Consider the following 25,396-nt stretch of genomic DNA (forward strand, 5'->3'; position numbering starts at 1 on the left):
GCAAACACAGAATGGCTAACAAATATACTAATTTTTACATCAAAATTAAACATATTCTGGTTCATACCAGATATATACATACCTGATATATTTCTCAACTCACAATATCCAAATCTTGACTTTTGAACTCAGCTCAACTACAGTGCTACTCTCAAATTTCAAAAAAAGTCTCAATCACTTCTGGCAGCCTACTATTTCCTTAGTTCATAAAATATCTCTTATCCTCTGGTCCAAATTATTTTATTTCCTTGATTTAATGTGGTTTCCTCTGATTTTGCACTTTCATTCTCCCGCCTATCTTAAAGAAACACTAGGGGCCAGAATTAGATGCATTATACACTTTCATTTAGGAATCTTTGGCACAGTTGGCGCACCGTATTATTGTTACATCTATTAAAAAGCTATTTGTTCAAATTTTGTTATAAAAACGTGAAAACATTTTATTCTATGTACAATAATGTACACAAATTTAAATAGGTCACCAAAGAGACCAGAAGTAATTAAAGAGGTATATTTACAGTAGCACATCACAGTAAACGGAAAACCATTCACAGATTCAACATTGACTGTTATTGTGCTTGGTTACACAATGAAGTGAAGCATATTAACTCCATTTTGGATGAACTGAATTTTGAACAAATAACCTCAATGATTAGTAAATGCTGTTTAATCAGTCAGTGTCCTCATTAAATTCTTCAGCTGCTGTACCTGTATTCTGAATCACTCCATTTCTTTCTGTTTGAACATCATCATCAAAATCTGTACTGTCATCTTCATTCAAGTCCCTGTCAGATTCGGCAGCAGCAGCCTCTCTTACAGCTTCCTCTGCATTTTCATTAGGTGCAATAAATCCGCTGTTGTTAGGTATATTTGAATTATCCTTGATATCATCTTCAATGTATACTTTTTGATGGCACATTGGACAAGTATCTTGAATGTACAGCCATTTCCGAAGGCAAAGTGCATGGAAATAATGATTACATGGTGTGAGACGAGCAGATGTAGTAAACTCATGATAGCAGATTGCACAGACATCATCTATTTCTTGTAAGCGGCTCCCTTTTATTTCAGGAAGTGAATTAATTTTCTTAACAGCAGTCCTACGATTCATGAATGTCTTCCAGCCATTTTTTGCTTGTAAGTAGATGTTAAAATACGCATGTAGACACATCATACAAGCCCGAATTTTACTTCCTGACTCAAACATCATAGTATAGGCCCCATTTCCAAACATTACTACTCCAAATATAAATTCAATAATATTGCCTGTTGAACGAACATAGTAGACATAATCATCAAGCTTTTCCCAGAGGACATTATAGTAGCCATCAATCATGAATAACGTATAAACAGTGAGAGAAACAATTACTTTTAAGCAGAGTTCCACACAGAAGGCTGTAACGGCAAACAGCCATGTGTTTAGTGCATAGTGATGCCAAAGAACATAACTGAGTAAAACAGGAAGAATAAACAGGCAAGCAGAGACAAAGAGCACAGGAAAATGTCTACGAAAAGATGACACGTGAGAGGCACTGAGAGACATTAATACGGGGTCTGTCATTCCATGGATGAAATGCAGGACTGCAGTTAATAAAAGGCACATGTTTCTACTTAAGCGAATAAGTCTCTCTTCTGGTCTTAGCCCGCTTAAACCAGTCTGAAGAGCCAAAATAAAAAATAAAACAGGTGCTACAAAGCCAAGTCTCCTGTCGTCTTCTTCAGTTGATCCAATAAAGGCCAATATTCCAAGGCCCAAATAATGGGCTATTGAAGAAATTACAGCACTCATGCCCAGCACAGTTAGTGTAGAATCACATCCACTAATTATAAGATTGCAAATGAGGTCCCAGAAGTCATCCCAAGAAATAAAGAAGGAATCAGTTTCATTTGCCATCCTTAAAATGTACATTAACACTGTAGCCTGAGCTGTAATTCTTGTTAGCCAAAAGACTCTCAGTATATCTGGGAAACGAATCCTCTTCCATGTGTCCTCCATTAATAACTGTAATCCATAGATTCGATACATGTGCCTCACTAAGAGATAAACATACCGTGTGGAATAATAAAACCACCTAAGTTTCACTGCCAAGACGAACAGTGTGTTTAATATGAGAATCAAGGAAGAGGTAAAAACTAAAGTCTCCCGGATGTGTAATGGCAGCTCTGTGATTAAGCCTATTACAGGTACCAACAGATCCAAAATAATTAATTGTGAATAGATGGAATGAATCTGGAGTAGTGTAATGTATCCAATTCCAAACGTCAGCTGTAGAACAATGAGTGCCATCCATTGTGAGGGCCCTTTCCGAGGGAGGAGTTCAATTCCAAAAGCTGAGGTGTTGTAGGCACCATACAAGTCAATGTGCAAAGCAGCATAGTAATTTACCAACACTGAAGTTGCAGCTAAAAGAAAGGCTGCGCTGTACATGTAAAACTTGAAAAGTGATCGCTGTGACAATATCAGAACAATACTGGAAACAAATATACCTGAAAAGAAGAAGAAAAAAGTCATTTGAAACATTTTTAAAGAATATTTTCCCACTAAAAGTTATAGTCTTCCTTTGGGAAATTCGAGCATTTTAAAAATTATGAACATTAAGCCTCAAGGCAATTTAGGTTTAAAGGCCAAAGGAGTTTTGTAAAGTCAGTTCAATAGGACAGACAAAACATTTTAAAAAATCTTATTAGAATTATAATTTCCAAAGTAATTTTAGTAGTACAATATACCCAGGCACTAAATTACCTTCAAGATGAGTTTGTAATGACACATTTTAATAAGTTTTAAAATCTTTAAAGAACATATCCTTTTAAGTTTTATAATCATTAAAAATAATTAAAATAATTTCATGACAAAAACATTAGAATTAAAAAAAAACCAAAGTGGAATGCCGAGACCGGTTTGGCTCAATGGATAGAGCGTCGGCTTGGGGACTGAAGGGTCCCGGGTTCGATTCCGGTCAGGGGCATGTACCTTGGTTGCGGGCATATCCCCAGTAGAGGTTGTGCAAGAGGCAGCTGACCGATGACTCTCTCTCATCGATGTTTCTAACTATCTCTCTCCCTTCCTCTCTGTACAAAATCAATAAAAATATATTTAAAAAAAAAAACCAAAGTGGAAAACATTTGTTCCTATTAAATAATCTTAGAATTCTCTTTCTTTAGGAAATTGAGTTTAAGTTTTATACTTACATCTAATTCCTCCTTTTCCTCAAGCTGAACTCCAGCTGGCTCTTATTTTTTCCTGCTCCTTAAATTGAGCATTCTCCCCTGCATCCAAATTCAGTTGCTCCCCCCACCCCCCAATTACTTGCAAATTTCAGAAATGTCTTTCAAGTTCCCTTTTTCTTATACATTACTGAATCTTTTTCTTCAAATAGTCAAACTCCCCCCCCCCTCTTTTTTTTATTGATTCTTTATAGAGAGGAAAGGAGAGGGACAGAGAGCTAGAAACATTGATGAGAGAGGAAACATTGACCAGCTTCCTCTTGCACACCCTCCGCCGGAGATGTGCCTGCAACCAATGTACATGCCCTTGACAGGAATCGAATCTGGTATCTTTCAGTCCGCAGGCCAACGCTCTATTCACTGAGCCAAAACCGGTTTCAGCAGTCAACCCTTTTTATTGTTCTTCAAATTACTAAAGTAGCATTATGAAAATCAAAACATTTAGAAAACAGTAATTAATCCTCCCCACTCCATACTCAACCAATGTATGGTCTGAAGTGTATTTAGAAGCATCTTTCTTTGTACTCTGACAAATTTTTAAGTTAGATTACAATAAACATTATTATCCAAGGTTTCAACTCTGGAAGCGATATCCAAGTAGCCACCAAATACCCTAGCCGGTTTGGCTCAGTAAATAGAGCATTGGCCCATGGACTAAAGAAGGGTCATAGCTGGTTCAAAACAGGTCAAAGGCACGTACTTCATTGCAAGGCTTGATCCCTGGCCCTGCTTGGGGCATGTGTGGGAGGCAACCAGTCCATGTCTGTCTGTCTGTCTCTCTCCCTCTCTCTCCCTCCCTTCCACTTTCTCTAAAAAATTAAACCAACAGAAAAATATCCTTGGATGAGGATTAACAAAAAAAATAATAAATAGCCACCTACTAGCACTTCTATCAATACATTACAACTGTAACATTCAAAAATTTTAAAACTTAACTTACCTCAAATGGCTCTTGTGATTTCCAATTTCAATGAAAAATACCATTATTAATCTCGTAATGGTGCCTTCTAGCCCTGTACCCTCGAACTTTACATTTAGTCTCCCAATTCTACTAACAACTATTACTACCTATTATTATCTCTTCTTTTCACCAACCTACTTATTAGTTTGTCTCTAACTAAAAACTCATTTTGTCCAAATCCACCTACAAGCATCATCAACATGCCTTTCTTCATTTCTTCAAAATACTGGGGCAGCTCTGAAATAGTAATAACTAAAATCTGTATTTCTCATCCTAGAAACCACGGACCCAGCTGGCCTTAAAATAATGCTCCTCTCAAAGCACACGCCAAACCTCCAGACTTCTTTCCAAAAACACCCTTTCAGTGCCATAACTGCAACTGCATTTGCATTTTTCTCTGCTTGTCATGATCGTCCCACCCTGACTGCTCAAATCCTATCCATCTTCTAGACCCACTTTCTCTGACAGTGAGTGTTCCTCTCCAGCATATCTACAGAATCTGGTGAAACACCTAATACTCATGTATTACCCGATATTGTAGTTTGTAGGTATCATCTACCGTTAGATAATGTCTTTGATAGTAAGCAAGAATACTACCTTATACATCTATGGACCCCAAAATATTTTGTAGAAAATAAATACAATTACTATTCATTGAGGAACTAAATGATTCTGTTTAATTCTGGATTATGTTTTTAAAGGAAACTACAAAACAAAGCCCACTTAGAAATTGAAATATATGAACAGGTCAGACAAAACTAAGAAACAAGAGCTTGGGAGTATAGGAAAAGTGACACACCATCCACCTTATTTCAGCATGTAATGAAGAAAGACTGCATATTACAAAGAAGTGGAGGCATTTCATAATCCATTGCATGCAAAAGTAAGGGCTAGTTCCTCTAAATTAGCGGTAGCCATCCAGACCACTGGTGGTCTGTGAAGTCCAAAAGGTTGGCGACTGCTGCTCTAAATGACTTTGCCCAGGAACTTAAAATTTATCCTATGCCAATGTGTCAGGTCATTTGTGAAAAAGAGAACAAAGGACACAATCACCTAGAAGATACAAAAATTTCTGCATAAAAGCCATCTGAGTAATTTCCAGAGCAAGTGGGCCACTAGTATTCTCCCAGAGCGCTAATTTCTGGGGTTAGGCCCTTTCAATATAAAATGAACTGCCCTGGTCGGTGTGGCCCAGGGTTGGAAAGTGCATTGTCCCATGTATGGAAAGACTGCAGGTTTGATTCCAGGTCAGGGCACATGTCTGGGTTGCAGGCTTGATCCCCAGTGGGGGGCCTGCAGGAGGCAACAGATTGATGTTTGGTTCTCACATTGGTTTCTCTCTCTCCCCCTCGGCTTCTCTCAAAAAATATCGTGTTTTTTTTTTTTAAGGACTTGCTAAAAAGCTGGATTAGGAATATTTTCCATGGAAGATGAAAAGAGATGGAATTAACTTAGCCACTATGTATATGTAATATTACATTCTCTACATAGAAAAAGTCATTAATTTTCCTGAGACAAAACAAACTAATCTCCTAAGATGAATCAACTTCAATTATAGTTTATACTAATTAAAAGAAAGAAAGGCAAGCAGGGACTATAAATTACTTTGGTCAACTTGCTATTCACAAAGTTGTAAATTAATCTTTGCTTGTGAATATTCATGAACTTTGTTGTAATTTATAATCAGTCCCTTTTACTTGAATAGCTTTTCCTCGAAACTTATTTTTACAAACAAATGAATGATTTGGGTTTTAGAAATATGTCTGGAGAATAAGTGCCATTTTGCTTTATGCAAATACTAGAGTTCCGGTGCATGGTGGGGTCTTTCAGCCAGGCCTGCGCCCTCACAATCATGGGGGGATGTCGGACTGCCGAATTTGGCCCCATTCCTGCGGCCAGGCCTCTAGTATGCATGTAAGATCTTTGGTTAATCTCTTCCTGCCTTCCCCCTTCCCCTCTGAAATTCATCAATCTGTTCCATGTTTCTATGCCTGTGTGTTGAACGTCTGCCCCCCTGGTGGTCAGTGCATGCCATAGGTACCAGTCGAATGGTCACTTAGACTTTTATATATACTAGAGGCCTGGTGCACAAAATTCTTGCATGGGTTGGAAGGGGGGGTCCCTCAGCCTGGCCTGCACTCTCTCACAATCTGAGAACTTTTGAGGGATGTTCAACTGCCAGGTTAAGCTGGCGGTTGAACATCCCTCTTGCAATCTAGGACTGCTGACTCCTAAATGCTCGCCTGCCTGCCTAATTGCCCCTAACCACTAGCCTGCATGATCGCCTCTAACTGCTGGCTAGGGGGTTGGACTGGCCAGGCCAGGAGACATGGTGATTCTGGTCTCTGATCGTTTTGCCGATTTGGTCACTGGGCTTTTATTATATAGGACAGATATCAAGGGAAAAGGGGGGAGGATAGACATATAATGTAGTGAGACTACAAATCACCAAGTTCAGATGTGTCCTAGCAAGTAACAATCTAATATTACTCTTCCTTTAAAAAAAAAAATCCTCACCCAAGTATATTTTTCCACTGATTTTAAGGAGAGTGGAAGAAAGAGGGAAAGACAGAGAAAAATACATCGACTGGTTGCCTCCTGCACTCACACCAACCACAGCCTGAGCCAGGGAGGAGCCTGCAACCAAGATACGTGCCCTTGACTGGAACTGAACCCAGGATCTTTCAGTCTGTGGGCCGATGCTCTATCCACTGAGCCAAATTGGCTAGGGCTGATACTACCTTTTCTTGACTAAAATCATACCCTCAAGATGTAATAACAACCAAATATTTCAATAGCATAAAATTGTTTAATTCTTACCCAAAGTTTGCATGTAATGGGGTTCTTAAATTTTTCTTTTATACTCAAGGTCCTATGTATGTAACATGGGAGGAATCAACACTCATTTTACAGAAGGAAAAAGTCAAATTCCCAAATAACATTCCATTGTTCCAGTCCTGGCCTTTTGTGCCTGTTACCAATAATATTGAAGTTTTGTTGTATTTTCACAACTTCAGATATAAAACTCTTATTACCCTGTACACCTAAGAAAATTAGGCCCAGGGATAGTGTTTCTTGTTAGCATGTAAGGGTCACCTACATAAATAATCAAGCTATATATAAATGATACTTTATAAAGAAAAACCATCTTGGGACACTGGATAATAGAATTAACTGAAATCACAACTCAGGGATCCAATTTTCAGTGATTAGAGTTTCATCAAAGTTCTGGAGGTAGGAAAAAAAAGCAGATATCTAAATCAATTCAGGGTCTTTGAGGCTATATGTGAACTCAATTCATGACAAGTTCAGGGCCTTTACAATTTGGATTACCCAAAATAAGCAAGCAGAAACAAACCATCGCACGTTATACAACAATGTGTTTAGCTCTTTTATGTGGAAAGTCCATTCATACCATAACCTTTTCTGGAAACTTAGGACTAAAAATTAGAAAGAAACAGGACATAATATTTACTACTCTCCAGCTACCTTAAAACTTGAAAACATAACCTATAGCAAGCTGTGGAAAAACATTTCAATGCCAGATAGAATAAAGATGGAGCCCAGAAATAAATGTTTTGACTACCTTATTCCCAAGGGAGCCCTAACAAATGAAATACTAGGTAAATAAAATATCTTGAAATAGCAATCAGTTGGCATACTTGATAAAAATATAGCATAAAGAAAAATTTTCTATCAAACTCATTTTAGGTTAAAAAAGGGTATTTTAAGTTTTTTAATAAGATAAAACTAGCCGAAACCGGTTTGGCTCAGTGGAAAGAGCGTTGGTCTGTGGACTGAAGGGTCCCAGGTTCAATTCCGGTCAAGGGCATGTACCTTGGTTGTGGGCACATCCCCAGTAGAGGGTGTGCAGGAGGCAGCTGATCGATGTCTCTCTCATGATCGTTTCTAACTCTCTATCCCTCTCCCTTTCTCTCTGTGAAAAATCAATAAAATATATATATTTTTTTAAATAATAAAACTAAAATCTTGCTTTCAAACTAAGATTTCTATTAGACATGTTTTTATTATCATATTTTTAAATGTGAACATGATTTTTAAAGAATCAAACCCCACTGGTATTAAGTGAATATACCAAGCTTTGCATAAAACAAGCACATATTTATAAACACACATACTCTTCTTGCTTCTTACTCAGTGGATCTTACTAAATAATAGTGAGTTTTCTTGTTGCTTTTTTTATCCTCTTAAAATTTACATTTCTAGCTGAAACCGGTTTGGCTCAGTGGATAGAGCATCGGCCTGCGGACTGAAAGGTCCCAAGTTGGATTCCGGTCAAGGGCATGTACCTTGGTTGCAAGCACATCAGGGATGTGCAAGAGGCAGCTGATCGATGATTCTCTCTCATCGATGTTTCTAACTCTCTGTCCCTCTCTCTTCCTCTCTGTAAAAAATCAATAAAATATATTTTTTTAAAAATTTACATTTCTGATTATTTATCAAATAGAACATTTACTGATCATCATGTATGTCATTTGTGAAATGCCAATTTATTTTTGCTCATTTATCTATGGAGTTTGTTTTCCTTAATGAATCACAGACATTTAAAAAAATATTCTGACTACAAATTCTTTGTCAGTTATCTGTAATGCAAACATCTTCTCCAGGTATGTGGCGATTCTTCTTCACTTTTCTGATGCTTCCTTTTGGTTAATAGAGGTTTTAAATTTTAATATTGTTGAATTTATCAATATTTTACACATCTGTTTTTGTATATTTTAAAATAATTTTTCCTTCTCTAAGATTTTTAAAAAAAAAACACGTTCTTTATTTTCTTTAAAGTTTGCTTTTCACATCTAAGCATTAATCCATTAGAACTATTTATATATTGATATGAGGTAGTGATCCAGTATAATTTTTCCCATATGGATAACTAAATGACCAAAAATGAATAGCCTATATTTACCTCTACATACCTCAATGTACTTCTTGAAACACATCAAGTTTCTATATACCTGGGTAGTCTATTTCTGGGCTTTCTATTCTGCGCTATTGGTCTATTTGTTTATCCCAGTGGTCTATTTGTTCTCCCTCAGGAGTCATCTGACAATATCTAGAGACATGTTTTGGCAATCTCAAATGGGGTGCTACTGGTATCTAATGGGCAGTGAGCACTGATGCTGTTAAAAATCCTACAAATTCCTGAACAGCTCCACCCACCCCCCAACAAAGAATTGTCTTGTCTCAAATGTCAGTCCTGTCACAGCTTAGAATACCTAATCTATCCTTATGCCGTCCTGATTACTTACTATTTTTTTGTTTTTCACATCACAAGTTTTCTGAGTTCTTTCTATAGCACCAAAAGTAACTATATCTAATTCTTTTTTTTAAAATATATATATTTTATTGATTTTGTACAGAGAGAAAGGGAGAGAGATAGAGAGTTAGAAACATCGATGAGAGAGAGTCATCGATCAGCTGCCTCTTGCACACCCCCTACTGGGGATATGCCCGCAACCAAGGTACATGCCCTTGACCGGAATCGAACCCGGGACCCTTCAGTCCCCAAGCCGATGCTCTATCCATTGAGCCAAACCGGTTTCGGCTATATCAAATTCTTTTCATCAATTTTATTGTATGGCTGAACTTAATACAATGAACAGATTCCCTTTTAATAGACATTTAGTGAACAATTTGTTGTTTTGTCATTACCAAGAATGCTGCAATGAATACCCTTGCATAGTCTTTGTACAATACAACTATTTTTAGGTCAAATTCTTAGAAATAAAATTGTGTGTCAAAAGGAATATGATGACTGTCAGCTGATAGTGCCAAATGGCTTTACACAGAAGTGACAGCCTACAAAAATTGTATAACTCTACCTATTTTACAGAAAGGGAAAAAAGTTTTACCTTACCAGTTTTTATTCAAACTTTGAACTCTTCACTAATGTAATAAGTGAAGTTTTGTTTTAACTATTTAATTATAAATGAGGCTGAGTAATTTTTCTTTTGCTTATTGACCATCTGCATTTCATTTATTGTGAACTGCTTATTTTAGGCCCATTGTTCTCTAGAAGTAGTTTTTCTTACTGACAAAACCTTTAGGACTTCAATCTCACATGATAAGACATTTTTCCCTCAATGTGCCATTTTTAAGAAATTAAAAGTTTTGTCATAAAAGCTTTTCATTTAAATTTCCCTTGTAATTTCTGGATTGCTTTTCCACTTCAGTGAGTTATCATTATATGAGTAATACTATTAATACAAAGTCCTATGCTTTCATTTTCTGCCTTGGATTTAGATATGCCAATTCAGCATTATGCTGCACTGGGTTGCATTTCATTTAGCATTTAACACCTCCTAAGAATAGCTAAACATTCTATATATTGTGATAAGATTTTATTTGGATCTCCAAAATTAGATGCTCTATTTTCTAATCCCCTGAAACTCTCAGTTGTAGTACTTTATTGTAGGGAAAGAAAGTAAATTCTTCAGATGCTATATATAAAATTGGTACTACAGCGATTGTTTGCCTCCTGCAGGCACGTACACAAATCAGGGCCCAGACCAGGGAGAAGCTGGTTTGCTCAGTGGCGAGTGCATCGGCCTTTTGATAGAAGGGTCCCAGTTCCGATTCCACTCAGGACACATACCAGGGTTTTGAGCTCAATTCTCAGTGGGATGTGTGCAGGAGGCAGCCAATCAATGATTCTCTCTCATCACTGATGTTTCTATCTCTTTCCTTTCCCTTCCTCTCTGAAATCAATAAAAATATATCTTAAAAAAATAAAATAAAATTGGTACTGCTTTTTTTTATTTAGCAAATAGATTTCCACTTTTACAATTTTATTTTAAAGAAAAAGATCAGACTGCCAAGTTTTATGGTTTATATACAACAGTGTATAAATTATTTTTAAAAAGGGCTATAATTACTAAAACAAAACAAAACAAAAACAGGTAGAACAATTAATTTAACTATCCTTTGGTATCTTTCACACACAAACCTGCCACTCTCAAAAAACTCGGGAAGATGCCTCACTCATTGAATAGGCCTTAAATACTTAACACACTTGCTTTATTCAGGATGTTTGTTTAGTTTTTTAGCACCAAAGCCACTTTTTAAAATAAAGTTATCACTTACAAATGTGAAAAATTAGCATAATTACATTGGCAAAATTTAAGGAACAGCCAGGTGATGGATCTGAAAAATATTTTGTATTTCTCATAAAGTCTGACTCAGAGAATATTTTGATAAAATTTTTCAAATAAACTGTCAACATTTCTCTGAAGCCTTTAAAAGACCAAAATATCTGTAACACAGTATGGTTGTTAAAAAAATATATATATGTTCCTATTGATTTTCAGATAGGAAGAGAGAGGTAGAGAGAGGAAAAACAAAAACAAAAACAAAAATGCCAATGAGAGAGACACATCATTGGCTGCCTCTTGCATGCCTCCTCCTGGGGATGGAGCCTGCAACCAGGGCATGTACTCTGACCCGGGATCCAACCCGGCACCTCTAGTCCTTGGGACGAGGTGGACGAGGTTCAATTCACTAAGCAACACCAGCTGAGCAACATAGTATGGTTTTAATTGAAGTATTTAAAAAAAAATTAACTATCAAGCTTACTATTAGCTAACCCTTACTAGGTCCCAAGGGTTTATTTATTGTCCTTAACACCCTATGAGAGAAATACCATTACTGTACATCTTTAAAAAGATATAGATAAGAACAAGGAGGCATCACACAACTAAGTAACCTGCCTGACATCTTATTCTTATGATTTATCAAATACAAACTTCCATGATTTACTACAAAAATAAGCAGGATATGTTACAAAAAAATACTATTACTTTTGTTCAATGTTCTTAAACCATGAATTATTCAATTAAGGAGAATACACCTTTTCCTTAAATTTCCCTAGCTCAACTCTGAGAGCACTGCATTTAAAATTCTCAGCACCTGGTCCCAAAAGGGTTTTCAGAGAATCTGCAGTCACCTGCTGTAAGAACAAGGCAGCAGCTACACTATTTGGGCAATAAACATGTGAATCCTTTCAAACAAAGTTCCCCCCCCCCCCTTTTTTTCCCCTCCTCCACCATGGACTCTTCTCAAATCAGAAATGAGAACAGCCATCCTCCTAACCTCAAGTCCTGTTATATGTGATTACTTAGTTCCCAAAGCTGCACTTGGTTATCCCATTTACCCCAAATCTGATAAGGTGCCCTAGAAGTCTGTTATCTTCTGCTCTCTTCTGGGGAGGGTGAAGGCAGGGTTGCAAGCAGACTCGGCTGGGATCACCTTACTATACTAAGTAACTGCATGTTAATTTATGGTATGATGAGTGGCTTCTTATTGGCAGGAATAAAATGCCTTCCCAACAGCCTCACTTCTTATTAATTTCATTTTAACATTAACTTCACCCATAACTGTCAGAATTAAATAAAATATGTTAAGTATGAAACATCAAAGCTAGTGAATGTTTTTTAAATTTAACTATAATTGACATAGTATTACATTAGTTTCAAGTGCATAACGGATTAGTTTCAGGTGTTTGATATTTGTATACATTACAAAATCGCACAGCTCCATTTTTGCCACAGATAATGAGGGCACTACACTTTTGCAGTAGGACTAGCTGGTGTCAGCAGCTGGTGGGTTACTGATAAGTCTTGTGCTCTTCAACAGCATGTTCACATCGGTTAGTTTTAAGATCTAGCATGGGATCATTACCATACCATTCTGTATCTAGATTGAGCTGAACTGAGTGAGAAAAGTCAACCACTATTGATGTCAGAAGATTTTTAGCCTAGGCTCTGGCAACCACTTATTTGCTGAGTACCTAAAGCAAAACACAACCTCTGACCCTGTTTTCTCATTTGTAAAATGAGAATACCACCTCCCACCTCTGAGGGATTTTTGAAGGTTAGACATTAGGTTAGACCAGTGAAAAGTAAAACATTGATACTTATTGCTAAGAACAGAACTCAACATTATCACTCTCCTTTTGTCAGAATAAAGAAGCAACAGATGGCTCATAATTCAGAGAGGTTTGGTAAGGATCTATCAGCAACACTTCAAAGCACTAGCCTACCAAGAGCTCATCACAAGAATTACCTCATCAACAAAATTTGCCCAGTTGCAATTACCTAAATTCTTTTACACATAAGTGCTTTTCCCTTTGATGGTGCAAGTGATGATGGGGAGTCAAACACGTGAGGCTTTTCAACACTTCATGCAAATGTCAGCAAAACTGATTTCCAGAAGTCTCTCTTGGAAAAGTCTCATTGCTTTCTAGCCACATTTTTTTCCTTTAAACACCTCTATACTTTATTCATGGAAAATTTTAGAACTCCTTAAAAACATCGCCTTCTCCATAAGGGGTTTTGGTCAGGGTTTCAAGGTCTGACATTCAACACCCCGTCCCTTTCGTTTGGATGTCATTTACCGCGGACACTTCGCCTTCGCGTTAAAACCCCGTCGATACAAGAAGTGACAACAGACGAGCACTCCGCATTTTGGAAAGAAGGAAACAGGCCCAAAGCACAAGTCCAAGGTTACCCACGGCGGGGCAGGGACAGGGGCGAGCAGAGGTGCTGTCGCCCAGGAAGCGGCAGTCAGCGCTCATTCCCCACGAGACACGGCGGGCGGGCAGAGCGCCCTCCCTCCGCCGCGCTCCGGGGCCAGAGGAGCGGTGACTCTGGGAGCAGCGCCCTCCGCGGCCGCGCGGGCCCCAGGCCACCCCTCCCGGTCCCGGCCGCGAGGACGCCCGTGGGGACGAACCCGGTGCTCTGTCCCCCTCACACGCAGTCTCACACACTTCCTCACGGACTCACAGTCTCACACTGACTGTCACACACACAGTCTCTCTCACACTCACGCACACACGACCCTCGGCCTGCACGCGGCTGCCCGCCCCCGGCGGCGCGTCCGGTCCCGGGAGGCAGGCCGCCCCTCCCCTTACCGAGGAGCCGGAGGACGATCTGGAGCCCGATGCAGAGCCGGCTTTGGCTGGAATCGTAGTAAGAGTTGAAGATGGCGTCGATGATGTAGAGGCAGGGCACCCGGAGCGCCACTTCGAGCGCTGCCCAGGCCTGCTGATGGGCCATCCGCACCTGCTGCTGCGGGGGCCCCACCGCTGCCATGAGCCGCTGCCGCACCGGGGCTGGGCGGGCCGGGCAGGGCCGCGCGGGGCAGGCCCGGGACGGCGGCCAGGGGCGGGGGCTGAGGCGGCGGCTCCGCCCCCTCCTCCCCGGTCTCTCACGACCCGCCCGCCGCCCGCTCGCGTCTCTCGAGCAGGAGCAGGCGGCGGCGGCTCCCGGGAGGCCTCTGGGTGTCGGTGTTCTCGGCTAGCTAAGGCCTGGCTCCTCCTCCCTCCACCGCCACCCCCGCCCGCGGAGCCACCATCTTGACCTCGCCCGCGGGCCTCTGCCGTTGGGGCTGTTGGGAAACTGTGGCGGCGCCCCAGGTCACGCGAGACCGGGGAGACCGCGCCGCTGTCGCGTCACTATCGGGGCGCTCCAATGTCGTCATCACGTACGGCGTGGCGTAGCCAACGTCTCAAAGCGTTTCCATGGTTCCCGCTCACCACCGGGACCCTCGCGGCCTCGGCTGTTTGGGAGCCTTGCCGGGGCGCAGGCGCTCCGCGGCAGCCGCGCCCTCCATCCTCGGAGCGGCCGCCCCACTCCGGCGGCCTGGGCGCAGGGAGGGATCCCCCTGCTTCCGCGGTCGGGAGTTCTTTGTTGTTTTATTAGAGCCCATTAAATGCCCCATAAACGTGGTTCAAAGGTGCCAGGGAGGAGGAAAGTCAAAGGGCGCCGCCCGCCCCACCTACTCACCCGACCCTGCGGCTCGGAGATGGGGCCAGTCGGCCGACTTTCTGGGGAAAGACCTCCTGGAGGCGTGTCTGCGAGCCCTTTACAGAGCCGCCGCGGGTGGCGGCTCCGGGCTAGGTGTTGTAGGCGCTACCGAGAAAAACATCCCTCATCCCTTTGCACATCACCCTAACCACCTCCTCCCAAGCTGGACAGAACTGAGGACACTTATCGGCCACGTTGTACAGATGTCAAGGGTCACTGTGAACTATGGGTTGGAACCCCAGGTCTAGTTTTCTAGCTGCCCAGGCAGTCCCTTCTTTCCTCCCAGGCAGAAGAGGTCACAGTTTTCTTGTTTTGTGGGGATCAGAACGTGCCACCCCGAAGTATGCCCCTTTGACATAGGATTTCTTTTAGCTAAAAACAAGAAAGGGCTGAAGCACCCCCCTCTCCTAAGTGAAGTTCTCTGCCTCCACGCCCCCAAAACACATTTGCTTAGAAATCCGGACATCAATGTCCATTTGTAAAGGTGTCTCCCTCTCTCCGACTCTGAATCACCCACTAACTTTACTAATCATCTTCCACTAGTTTCCCCCACATATTTACCTTCCCAGTTACTACCCCTAGAAAGAAGCCTATACTAACCTGGTCATACTTATTTTTCTCTTCACCAGAAAATAGGAATGTAAATTAGCTATTAACCAATGTCATCCCAATAAGTTTAATTGTAAAACTAATAATAAAAAAAGAATATAAGAATGTAAGTCAGGTCAGAGTCTGCACTGTAGACCCAGCCATCTCAAATTAAGGAGGGTAAAATGGCAAGAATCTGGTTTCCTAGGGTCCTAGCCCAAACTGCACTCTGCAATTCACTTTATATCAGGGCTCTAAACGGGTGATGAATAAAGCTCCAAGACCCCTTTCTCTAGGTGGAGGTAGGTGTGGTAGAACGATTGAACCCACACCCAAACTCCTTACTACAGTCTCACGTTTTTAACCGTCATGTCATTATTAGACTGCCATCTGTGTTTCCCATATAGTGGGCACCGAGCTAAAGGTGTTACTTTTTCATCACATCTTTGTGTCAGCATTACTTGGATAGGTATCATTTTAGAGAGGAGGGAAACTGAGCCTTAGATACGTTAACAAAAGTTAAGTGGCCAGTATGTCCCAGAGCTACTGAAAAGTCAAACCCAGGATTCAAACCCAAGGCTACCTGGATCTTAAACTTCAGGTGTCTTTGACTCCTTCCTCTTTCCACCCACAGCCAATCTGCAACCAAATCTTACTCATTTTTTCTAGACAGTCTCTTGTATCTGTTTCCTTACTGTTGTCACTGTCAGTATTCTAACCCAAGATCCTACTGTAGCTTGCCTATTTACTGAATATCATTTTGATCACCATTTTTCTAATCCAATCTGTTTACTTCTGCTGAGTTAATTTTCCTAAACTGCACACCTGGGGAATATCTTGTGGTTTTGACAGAATTCCCAAAGGAAAGCAAACTTGGTAAGAGGAGACAACTATGAAGGCTTATATGGAAACTTAAAGACGTAAATTATAATAGCTACTCAGCCCATCTGTTATTCTGTCCTAATTGCAATTTAAAGGAAAAAGAGAAAGGCTATTATGGAGAAAAAGGCCCACAAGGATTAATCTAAAAGAGTAGTGTGGTAAGGAGACAGGAGGTAAGTACCATTATATTATGATCATGCAAAATGGAAAATAAAATAGTTCATGAGTTTCCTCCAATTTTTATTTTAAAAGTGTAGTAAATATTAAATAAAAAGGTTTTTAAAATGAGCAAATGCCCTTCAGTTCATGTTAATGTTTTAAGTTTCCAATCTTAATTTTATAAGAATTTTTAATTTGCCCAGCCAGAGAGGCTCAGAAGTCACAGTAGTCACAGGAGGGCGCATGCCTGGGTTGCAGATGCAATCCCCCTGTAGGAGCATGCAGAGGCAGCCAATAATGATTCTTATAATTTATCTTTCTCTCTCTCCCCCTCTCCCTTCCTCTCTGAAATCAATATATATATATATATATATATATATATATATATTTATATTTATATTTATATTTATATTTATTTATTTATTTATTTATTTAAAGAAATTCTAATTCAAACTAAATTCCATCTTAGGCCAAGTACATTCAGGACTGGTGGCATAGTCATTCTTATCTTTCTCACATATAATTTCAAGCCAAGTTTCTTTAAACCCTCTAAGTCGCACTTTCTTCACCCATAAAATGAAGGTTTGATTTAAGATCCTGACAAATACTTTAAAATACTACTTTAAAACTAAATTTATATCAATGAGGTAGAATGTAGATGCTTAGGAATCTTTTAAATAAAAGCAAAGCTTTCAACAAAATAGCTATAATTCACTGAATTTAATCTTTGTTTGGTTTCTACATTGATTTGAATGTTGCACAACTCAGGTATATATTTATATTGAGTACCCAGAACATTGTACATACATACACACACACACACACACACACACACACACACACACACATCCCTTATATACCTTACATAAATTACCCGTGGTCAAAAATAATCTGTTCATTCAGGTTTAATGATTCAAATGCCTCTGAGATAATATGATGTGTAAAAACTAGTTTGACTTTTCTGTGGACATTTTCATCAGCCAAGTCTTTGCTCCAAACAACAGAAACTGATTCTGGGCTATCATTATTCCTTAAGATTTCAAGTTCCAAGAATGACGGTGCAATTGGTGGAGCTGTGCCTCGGACAAGTACTAGCAGTTTCCTTAGGGCGGGAGGAAGCAGTAGGAAACAGGCACTTACTCTCCCCACCAATGTACTGAGTGTTTCCTTTAAATGGAATATAAGGAAGCTGGTAGGAAAGATAGGGAGTAATAGCCCCAAAAGGGACAAATACATAACTTTATCTCAGACTTCAGGAAGTATTTAAAAAATAATCTCTGGTCCTAAATTACCTGCAGTGTTTCCCAAAGTGTGATACGCGTACCCCCAGGGGTACGGGAAGAGTTCGGTGGGGGTGCGCGTTGCACCGGAGTTCGGTGGGGATATGCACTGCACCGTGCTTAGCTGCGCCTAATTCTACGTTCTCATGAGTACGAGGGGTACTCAGCGTTACGAAAGTTATAGAAGGGTACACACATGTCAAAAGTTTGGGAAACATTGCCTTAGGGGAACTTCAGTTTTTCTCTCTCATCGTTAAATTTCAGATATGCACATCAAAATTTAGCTATTTGAATTTTCTGGTTTTGTAAGTGCCAAATTAACAGGAACAGTTTATTGTTGTTTAGTTAACAAAGGAAATAACAAAGAATATAATGGTGTATGGAATCAATGTTGGGTTTACATTACCTGACTTTTGGTTCATTCATTCATTCAACAGACGTTTACTGAGCACTATAAGCTTGGCAGCATGGCTGCCCACTTTCGCCTCTAACTATTGCCTTTAAGTACTGAAACTCTCTAGTCATCAGTATCTTCATCTTGTAAAAAGAAATAAAGTTTAATATAAAACAAAATAAATGACATGCATTATCCAATCAATCTTCAACAAACTTGTCCAAGGACACAGACAGTGACAGTGGCAGAGTCAGGTTTCTAACCCTTATTTTTCTGATTCTGGAGCTCAAGTTCTAATCCTCTGCAAGGAATTTCTCATGCTTGTTACACAAATTATAACAATATAGTTTAATACTTAGTATGGTATATAGTAAACAAATGTTAAGAGAAATACTCAGTGGAAGCTTTATATAACACTTAGCAATGACTCCATTTATGGCTCAGTAGTAGTACTGTGAAGATATTATTACTTTGGGTTATTATATGTGATAATTATTCAGTGGTAATTTAATTTATATTAGAATATAAATAGATGACAGGTTCAAATATGTTAATTTTCTAGGGTTATGGTCAAGAATAATGGTCAAGAAGAGGTGCTGCTGAAAGGAAGAGTAAATTAAAAACATCTATAAAGGCAGAGAGCCCAAAGAAGATGGATATAGTATCCCATTGACATGGGATACTATACATGGGAAGTATAGGACCCTTCACCTTAGATGGTATACTGTAGTCCCAGCTTCTGATAACACCTTTCATTTTTTAAAAAATCATTTCTCATTTCATAGCTACACCCAAATGAGTAGAACAAAAGCTTCAAAATGGAAGATTCAATATTTTAACAATGCCAATTTTACCCTATAAGTCCAATGTAATCCCAACAAAACTCAACAGATTCTTTTTCCCAAAAATTGACAAACCGATTTTAACATCATAAGAAAATGCAAAAGATCAAGAATAAATAATGCAATCTTGAACAAAGTTACCAGGACTTGTTTGAAAGCTATAATAATTCAGACAAGATGGTTTTGGTGCGTGAATAGAAAAACGTACCCATGGAACAGAAGAGAAAGTGTAGAAACAGCCCCACACCTCTGCGTTTATGATAAAAGTAACAGTACAGAGGAAAAAGGAAGATAAAACACACACAGAATATAATGGGACTCTATGGATATGCCTAACGAAGGAAGGATATCACTTAATGGTGGAGGCATTCTCTCTGAAAGTGGGAACAATTTAACACTGTGGGAACAGAGCAAGTTAGACTGCCTGACGCTTCCCTTTCCAATAAAGAATTAGCTGTTTTGAACTTCTTTTCCTCACCTTAGCACTCCTACAACATGCTATCACTCATATGGCACTTACTCAAAATTCTTTTGAGTATTTGTGTATCAGCTGCTAGGGTGTCAGCTCCTCAGAGACAGGAACTGTGTCTATGTCTAGTGAATATATTTCCTGTGGCCCATGTGTATAGTACTCACTTAATATTTACAGAATAACACAAACAGCACCGATCCTGTTTGGTTTCCAGCCACTGTTGCAAAAAGGACAAGCAGCCCAGCCCAACCCCAGCTAACCAAATGCCAGGTACAACCATAATCCTGATAAAGCCACGTGCTGCTATCTATTTCCTCTATCAGATAAACAAGTCCAGGCTTCAAAGTGCACCAAAATAAGGCTCTGAGAAGTGATTCTCCACAATTAGTCATTCTAAAGGTAAACAGAGTGATTCCCTACAATTAGTCATCCAAAGGGTAAACAGTGGTGATGACATAAAATAAAAAACTGCAGAACACCTCACTTTCCCTATAGCTCCTTCCGCTGGTGCTGATGTTCTTGATTAGGGAAGGAAGAGGAAAAGAGAGTCTGAGCCCTTTAAAAATTTAAGGTTTTAATTCGAACTTTTAAACTAACTAGCAAGCCCTGGCTGGAATGGCTCAGTTGGTTGGCACGCCATCCACATACGAGTTTTCAGGTTTGATTCCAGTTAAGGGCACATAGGGTGCTGGTTCGATCACTGGTCAAGGGACACATGGAAGGCAGCCAATCAATGTTCTCTCTTGCATACAAGTTTCTCTCATGCTCTCTTCCTTCCCCTCTCTCTCATCAAAAGGCATATCCTCGAGTGAGGTTTAAAAAGCAAAAAACAAAAAATGCTCGTAATTGGCAGCTATTGCACAGCTTAAGACTGAAAATCTAGTTTCCCTATGATTTAAAGCAGTCATTTTATCCACTTTCTACCACAATAAGCCCAATATTGAAGACATCACCCTCCTCCCAACACTCATTAGGAATGCCTAAATAGAGGAATAGAATTAATACACTAAAGTAATTTTTGTCCTCTTCCCTCCCTATTTTCTCGGTATTAATAATAAAGCAGCACCATTTTAATATAGACTCCATTGTTTAGTCACATTGATTTTATTTCTCAAATGCATCCACCTCCCACTGCCACCAACTAGAAGCCACCATCACCTCATGCCTGGACAGCTACAGAAACCTCCCACTGGTCTGCTTCCATCCTGGGCACCTTCAGCTCATTTTCCATATTGTAACCGGAGTGACTTTGGAAACAGCACTGCCTTTCACTCTGATAGCCAACATCCTGTGCACAACTGCTCATTAAATAAAAGCTGTGTAAGATGATTCAAAGAAACCCATATTTTGTAAATAAGGAAATCCAATGCCAAAAGAATACTGAAACCATGTTCCCGCGGTCAGACAGAACAGAGGTCACGATTCGGAACTCATGACTGCACAGATGGGCCTCATTTCAGTGAGACATGCTGCTTCTCCCAGATGGACCTATAACCTGCCTGCAGGGCCGCAAAATACTGTATTAAAATAGATTACCGGAAACAAAGGGGTGAGAACCTGGCCTGCGCTGATGCATTAAGGTTCGCTCACAAGTAGATGCTCATGTCTCTGGCTCCACCTTCTCTAGCCAACCGGAGGACAGGGCCGGCATTCTAGATCCAGGACTATGTGATCCACGTGGGGTGCGTAGGATTTCACTGGCTGGATGCGCAAGATCTGTGTCTTCCACGGTTTCCCGTGCACCTCCTGAAGAAGAGTGACAATTCGAGTTTCTGCAGACTCCGCCCACCTGTGCCATTCTGGCTTGATGGCTGCTGACAGCACTTTTCGCCCAGAATCCCCACTAGCTCCGTTTTCCCACTGGTTACTGATCATTTGCTGAGGACAAAGCCAAGGCTCCTTCTCCGTTTCACCGTTTCCTGAAGGCTGGAGATGCCTCCCTGGGAAAGATTCCACGTTTTGGTGGATATGCAGAATGCCCCCAGCATCCTTCCGCAGCACCCGGCAGGCAGTCCGCCAGCCTTCTTCAGAGCTTGGAATCAGCCCCAGGTTCACCCGGTCTGCAATGTCTGAGAGGTTCAACTTTCTGTTGTCTCCAAAGTGTATTTGGCACCGATCTGCTACTCCATTGATCTCAAGGTTACGTTTCAGAGCAACTACAGCATGGGGGTTCCACTCGCAGGCATGGACGAAGGCAGCGCCAGCGTGAACTAGGAACGGCAATGTGAAATAACCAATCCCTGCGTAGAGATCCACCAGCACCTGTCCCGCACAGGGCAGCGACGCCACTCGAAGCTTCTCAGTGATGTTCCCGAAAGAGAACATGCATCGGGTTATGTCAAACGTGTATCGGATCCCGTTATCCACATGCTCAACCCAGCCATCGCCGCCCAGCAGCAGGGTCACCGCAGGCGTTCGAGTGCCACCTGGTGACACCCGCCCTCGTCTGGCCAAACGCTGGGCGCCGAGTGCCGAGGCCACAATCTCCCAGAGTTCTGGTTCCAGATCTCTCCACTGCTTAGCCTGGAAACAGTTCTCACTCAGCAACAAGAGGTCGCCGTGTCGTTGCCAAGATCGGGGTAAATCGGCCTCCAACTCAGACGACCAGGTCACTCCCCGGGCCTCCACCCAGCGACTCACCTCCAGACACAGGCGTCGGGCAGGGGAACCACCCTGGGCCTTCCGGGAAGGAGCAGGAGCAGGGAGCCGCGTCAGCGCACAGGGGTTGCCCGGGGCCACACGGTTCCTCAGCTGCCACAGGTGCCGCTCGGGGAGCGCCTCCCCCAGCACCGGGAGCGCCACAGTGCCGTCCGGCATCTTCGCCGCGCGGTGCTGCCTGTCCAGGAGCTTCTCCTTCTCCAGGTACTCCCGGCACCGCTGGGCAAACCGCGGCTCCGTGACCACGGCGACCACGGCCGCCGCGGGCTCCCCGCCTTCCCGTTCCATGGTGCCGACCTCACATTCTCCCGGATCCCCTCCGCCTCGGCGCCGGGCCGCCTCGGCGCCGGGCCCCCTCGGGCGCAGCAGGAAGAGAGGCGTGCGCGCCGCGGCGCTGGGGGCGGAAGTGACGTCACCAGCGAGCCGGAACTAAAGGGTTTTGGAACGCCTCCCGGCGATTGGCGTCGGCGTTGCCATGGTGAATCCGCTCCTGCCGTCTTTATCGTGATCCATGGCTACTTGCTTCATTCGCCCCAACTGGAAATGAATAACAAGGAACGGTGCGGGCTTAAACACTTCAAATTAGTGTAAGGTGACCAGATCGTCCCGCTTTTGAACAATTTTCCCCGTGTCCCGCGGCGTTTAAAAAAAAAAAAAAGTCCCGATTTTTGGAAAGAATCTTTCCAATCTTTCCAAAAATCGGGACTTTTTGAAAACGCCGCGGGACGCGGGAAAAATTGTTGGGAATTGGACTGTCCCGCCAAAAGCGGGACGATCTGGTCACCTTAAATTAGTGGGTACCCTCCAGAACTCTCATGCACCCGCGTCAGCGCTGCCCAGGAACCCAGAGAGGGAAGTGAGCCTGGAATGATGGGCCGGCTTTGGAGAAAGGCTTCCCACAGCCTCATGCTGCTCTCTCGGGTCAGCACCAGCAGCCGCCTTATCTCTCAGGTCAGCACCAGCAGCCGCCTTAACTGCTAGTGAAGAATCCGACATAGATTCCTCATTCCTTTTCCTGGCAAAGACTGCCGTCACCATCTCACTGTCCTGCAGTATAAGAAACGAATGTCTGGAAGTCAGAAGGATCTAAGTTTGGGTAAATCCTTGTCACCCCTTGGAACCAGAATCTTCACCTGTAAAATGGAATAATGTTAACATCCTCAGATGACTGCTATAGTGGTTGGAGATAGGTACAATGCTTTGAACCGTGACCAGTAAAGAGTACTCAAAAGAGATGGAACGTAACACGTTGGATTGGCTAAATGGCAGATGTATACCACTTGAAATGCTTTCATATATCTAATGAAGACAAAGGGGAATTATCCTACCAATAAAAGAACTGAAAATAAGAATTGCAAAAAGAAGCCCTATCCTTTTTACTTACCTCCCACCATTCTACAGATTAGGTAACTGAGATCCAAAGAGATTAACAACTCAAGTCCCCAGCTCAGATGTGTCTGGATTGGAAGGCACAAACTATGGCTAAAACACTTTCTTGTCTCTTCACACCTATTCATTATCATTCAGAATTGTTTTTGTTTTCGTTTTTTTCTCTATGTTAGAAACTCAGAAATGAAGAAAACATCGACCCAGACAGATGCTCTTGGTGCCCCATATACCCTGGGGACTTACCATTCCTGCACATGCCAACTCAATGGCTTCTAGCTGCAGGCATTTGGGAGTCTTTGCCCGATGGCTTTCTCTGCTCACCAGAATTACTTTAGCCCAGGCCCAGGGTGACTAGAAATGCTGGGGAATTCGTGCCCTCCCAGCATCCCACACCAGTGAGTGATGTGAGTTGGTAAATAAATTTCCCAACTTCCACACACCTAATTGCAATACATCTGAGGCATATTCTCTACTGTCTCCCAGGACTTTAGTTTTTTAGTATCCCCTCTATGAACTGTGCTTCCATTTTTTCTTTCTCCCCCTCTCCTGGATTATTCCTATCAGTATATAATCATGCTACCATTTGCCAATCCTATATAATAAAGAGGTAATATGCAAATTGACCATTACTGAAATACACAAGATGGCCACTCCCATGTAGCCACCACAAGATGGCCACCACAAGATGGCCAGCAAGGGATGGCAGTTGTGGGTGATCAGTCCAGCAGGGGAGGGCAGTTGGGGAGGGGGGGGGACCCAGGCCTGCAGGGGAGGGCAATAGTGGGCCACCAGGCCAGCAGGGGAAAGTAGTTAAGGGTGACCAGGCTTGCAGGGGAGGGCAATTAAAGGCATTGGGCCAGCAGGGAAGCAGTTAGGTGTCAATCAGGCTGGCAGGGGAGTGGTTAGGGTGTGATCAGGATGGCAGGCAAAAGCGTTAGGGGCAATCAGGCAGGCAGGCAGACAGTTGGGAGCCAGCAGTCCTAGATTGTGAGAGGTATGTATCCCACCAGGCCTAAACGGGCAGTTGGACATCCCTTGAGGTGTCCCAGATTGGAGAGGGTGCAGGCTGGGCTGAGGGACCCACACCCCTATGCATGAATTTCGTGCACCGGGCCTCTAGTACTGTATAACCACCTCTCCTGTGACTCTTCATTCCTACTGAAAGAGCAGCACGAAAAACAGCTCTTGGCCAGTGTCTTAGTTATAAAGCATTGCCACTAGATGGCAGCAATTACCAACAGCAGAGTAGTGCAAGCTTTGGAGGAGTTACTGGGTTTGGATGTCGGGGCAAATTAAGGGGCCTTCTGCTTCCCATTGGCCTTTCTTCTTTCACCACTATTAGACAGCCCTTACTGACAAAACTAATTCAGACATGTGAATGTGTTTGGCAGCAAGTAATAGGAACTCCAACAAACAACAGCTCAACAATGGGTTGGGAGGTATATATTTTTAGTAAAAATCCAGAGGTGGCATAGCCTTTCAGGGAAATCTTCAGTAAACCAGGCCTCTTCTCAGCCTCCGAACCACTTTCACCCTTGTGGTTGCAAGGTGGCCACTGACTATCGCTCTAGGCTCTGTGAACATGTCGAAGCAGGAAGACTAGGGCAGAGCAAAGAAGCAAGAAGGGCCTGCCCCAAGGACTTCTGCCTGTTCCTGCTGGCCCGGTGGCCCACAATTGCCCTCCCCTGCAGGCCTGGGTCTCCCCCCCTCCCCAACTGCCCTC

At 42.0% G+C, this 25,396-nt stretch overlaps 2 protein-coding genes across 3 annotated transcripts; both read right to left on the reverse strand.

Annotated features, from left to right (window-relative positions):
- Positions 1–414: 414 nt before the first annotated feature.
- On the reverse strand, positions 415–14,660 carry RNF139 (ring finger protein 139). Its single transcript, XM_084864862.1, has 2 exons — positions 14,115–14,660; positions 415–2,487 (listed from the first exon to the last, which is right to left on the reverse strand). Exons 1-2 carry the CDS (start codon positions 14,293–14,295, stop codon positions 671–673), a joined length of 1,998 nt encoding a protein of 665 aa, XP_084720988.1. The 5' UTR covers positions 14,296–14,660; the 3' UTR covers positions 415–670.
- TRMT12 (tRNA methyltransferase 12 homolog) lies at positions 2,359–22,721 on the reverse strand. 2 transcript variants are annotated; one of them, XR_014793225.1, is made up of 2 exons: positions 21,163–22,721; positions 2,359–2,487 (listed from the first exon to the last, which is right to left on the reverse strand). XR_014793225.1 is itself a non-coding variant. In XM_084864865.1 (1 exon), exon 1 carries the CDS (start codon positions 22,570–22,572, stop codon positions 21,250–21,252), a length of 1,323 nt encoding a protein of 440 aa, XP_084720991.1. In that variant the 5' UTR covers positions 22,573–22,719; the 3' UTR covers positions 17,344–21,249. The 2 variants fall into 2 exon arrangements, 1 of the variants encoding a protein (XP_084720991.1); XM_084864865.1 differs by lacking the exon at positions 2,359–2,487 and having other exon boundaries at positions 17,344–22,719.
- Positions 22,722–25,396: the final 2,675 nt, after the last annotated feature.

The sequence above is a fragment of the Pipistrellus hanaki genome (genome assembly GCF_964339955.1).
Source record: "Pipistrellus hanaki genome assembly, chromosome: 17".
Taxonomy (NCBI): domain Eukaryota; kingdom Metazoa; phylum Chordata; class Mammalia; order Chiroptera; family Vespertilionidae; genus Pipistrellus; species Pipistrellus hanaki.

Bases quoted from the DNA above. Each gene is read 5' to 3' on its own strand.
- RNF139 (XM_084864862.1), bottom strand. From the start codon at position 14,295: ATGGCAGCGGTGGGGCCCCCGCAGCAGCAGGTGCGGATGGCCCATCAG. The intron at 2,488-14,114 runs GTAAGGGGAGGG...TCTTCTTTTCAG, and splicing joins GATCGTCCTCCGGCTCCTCG to GTATATTTGTTTCCAGTATT.
- TRMT12 (XM_084864865.1), bottom strand. From the start codon at position 22,572: ATGGAACGGGAAGGCGGGGAGCCCGCGGCGGCCGTGGTCGCCGTGGTC.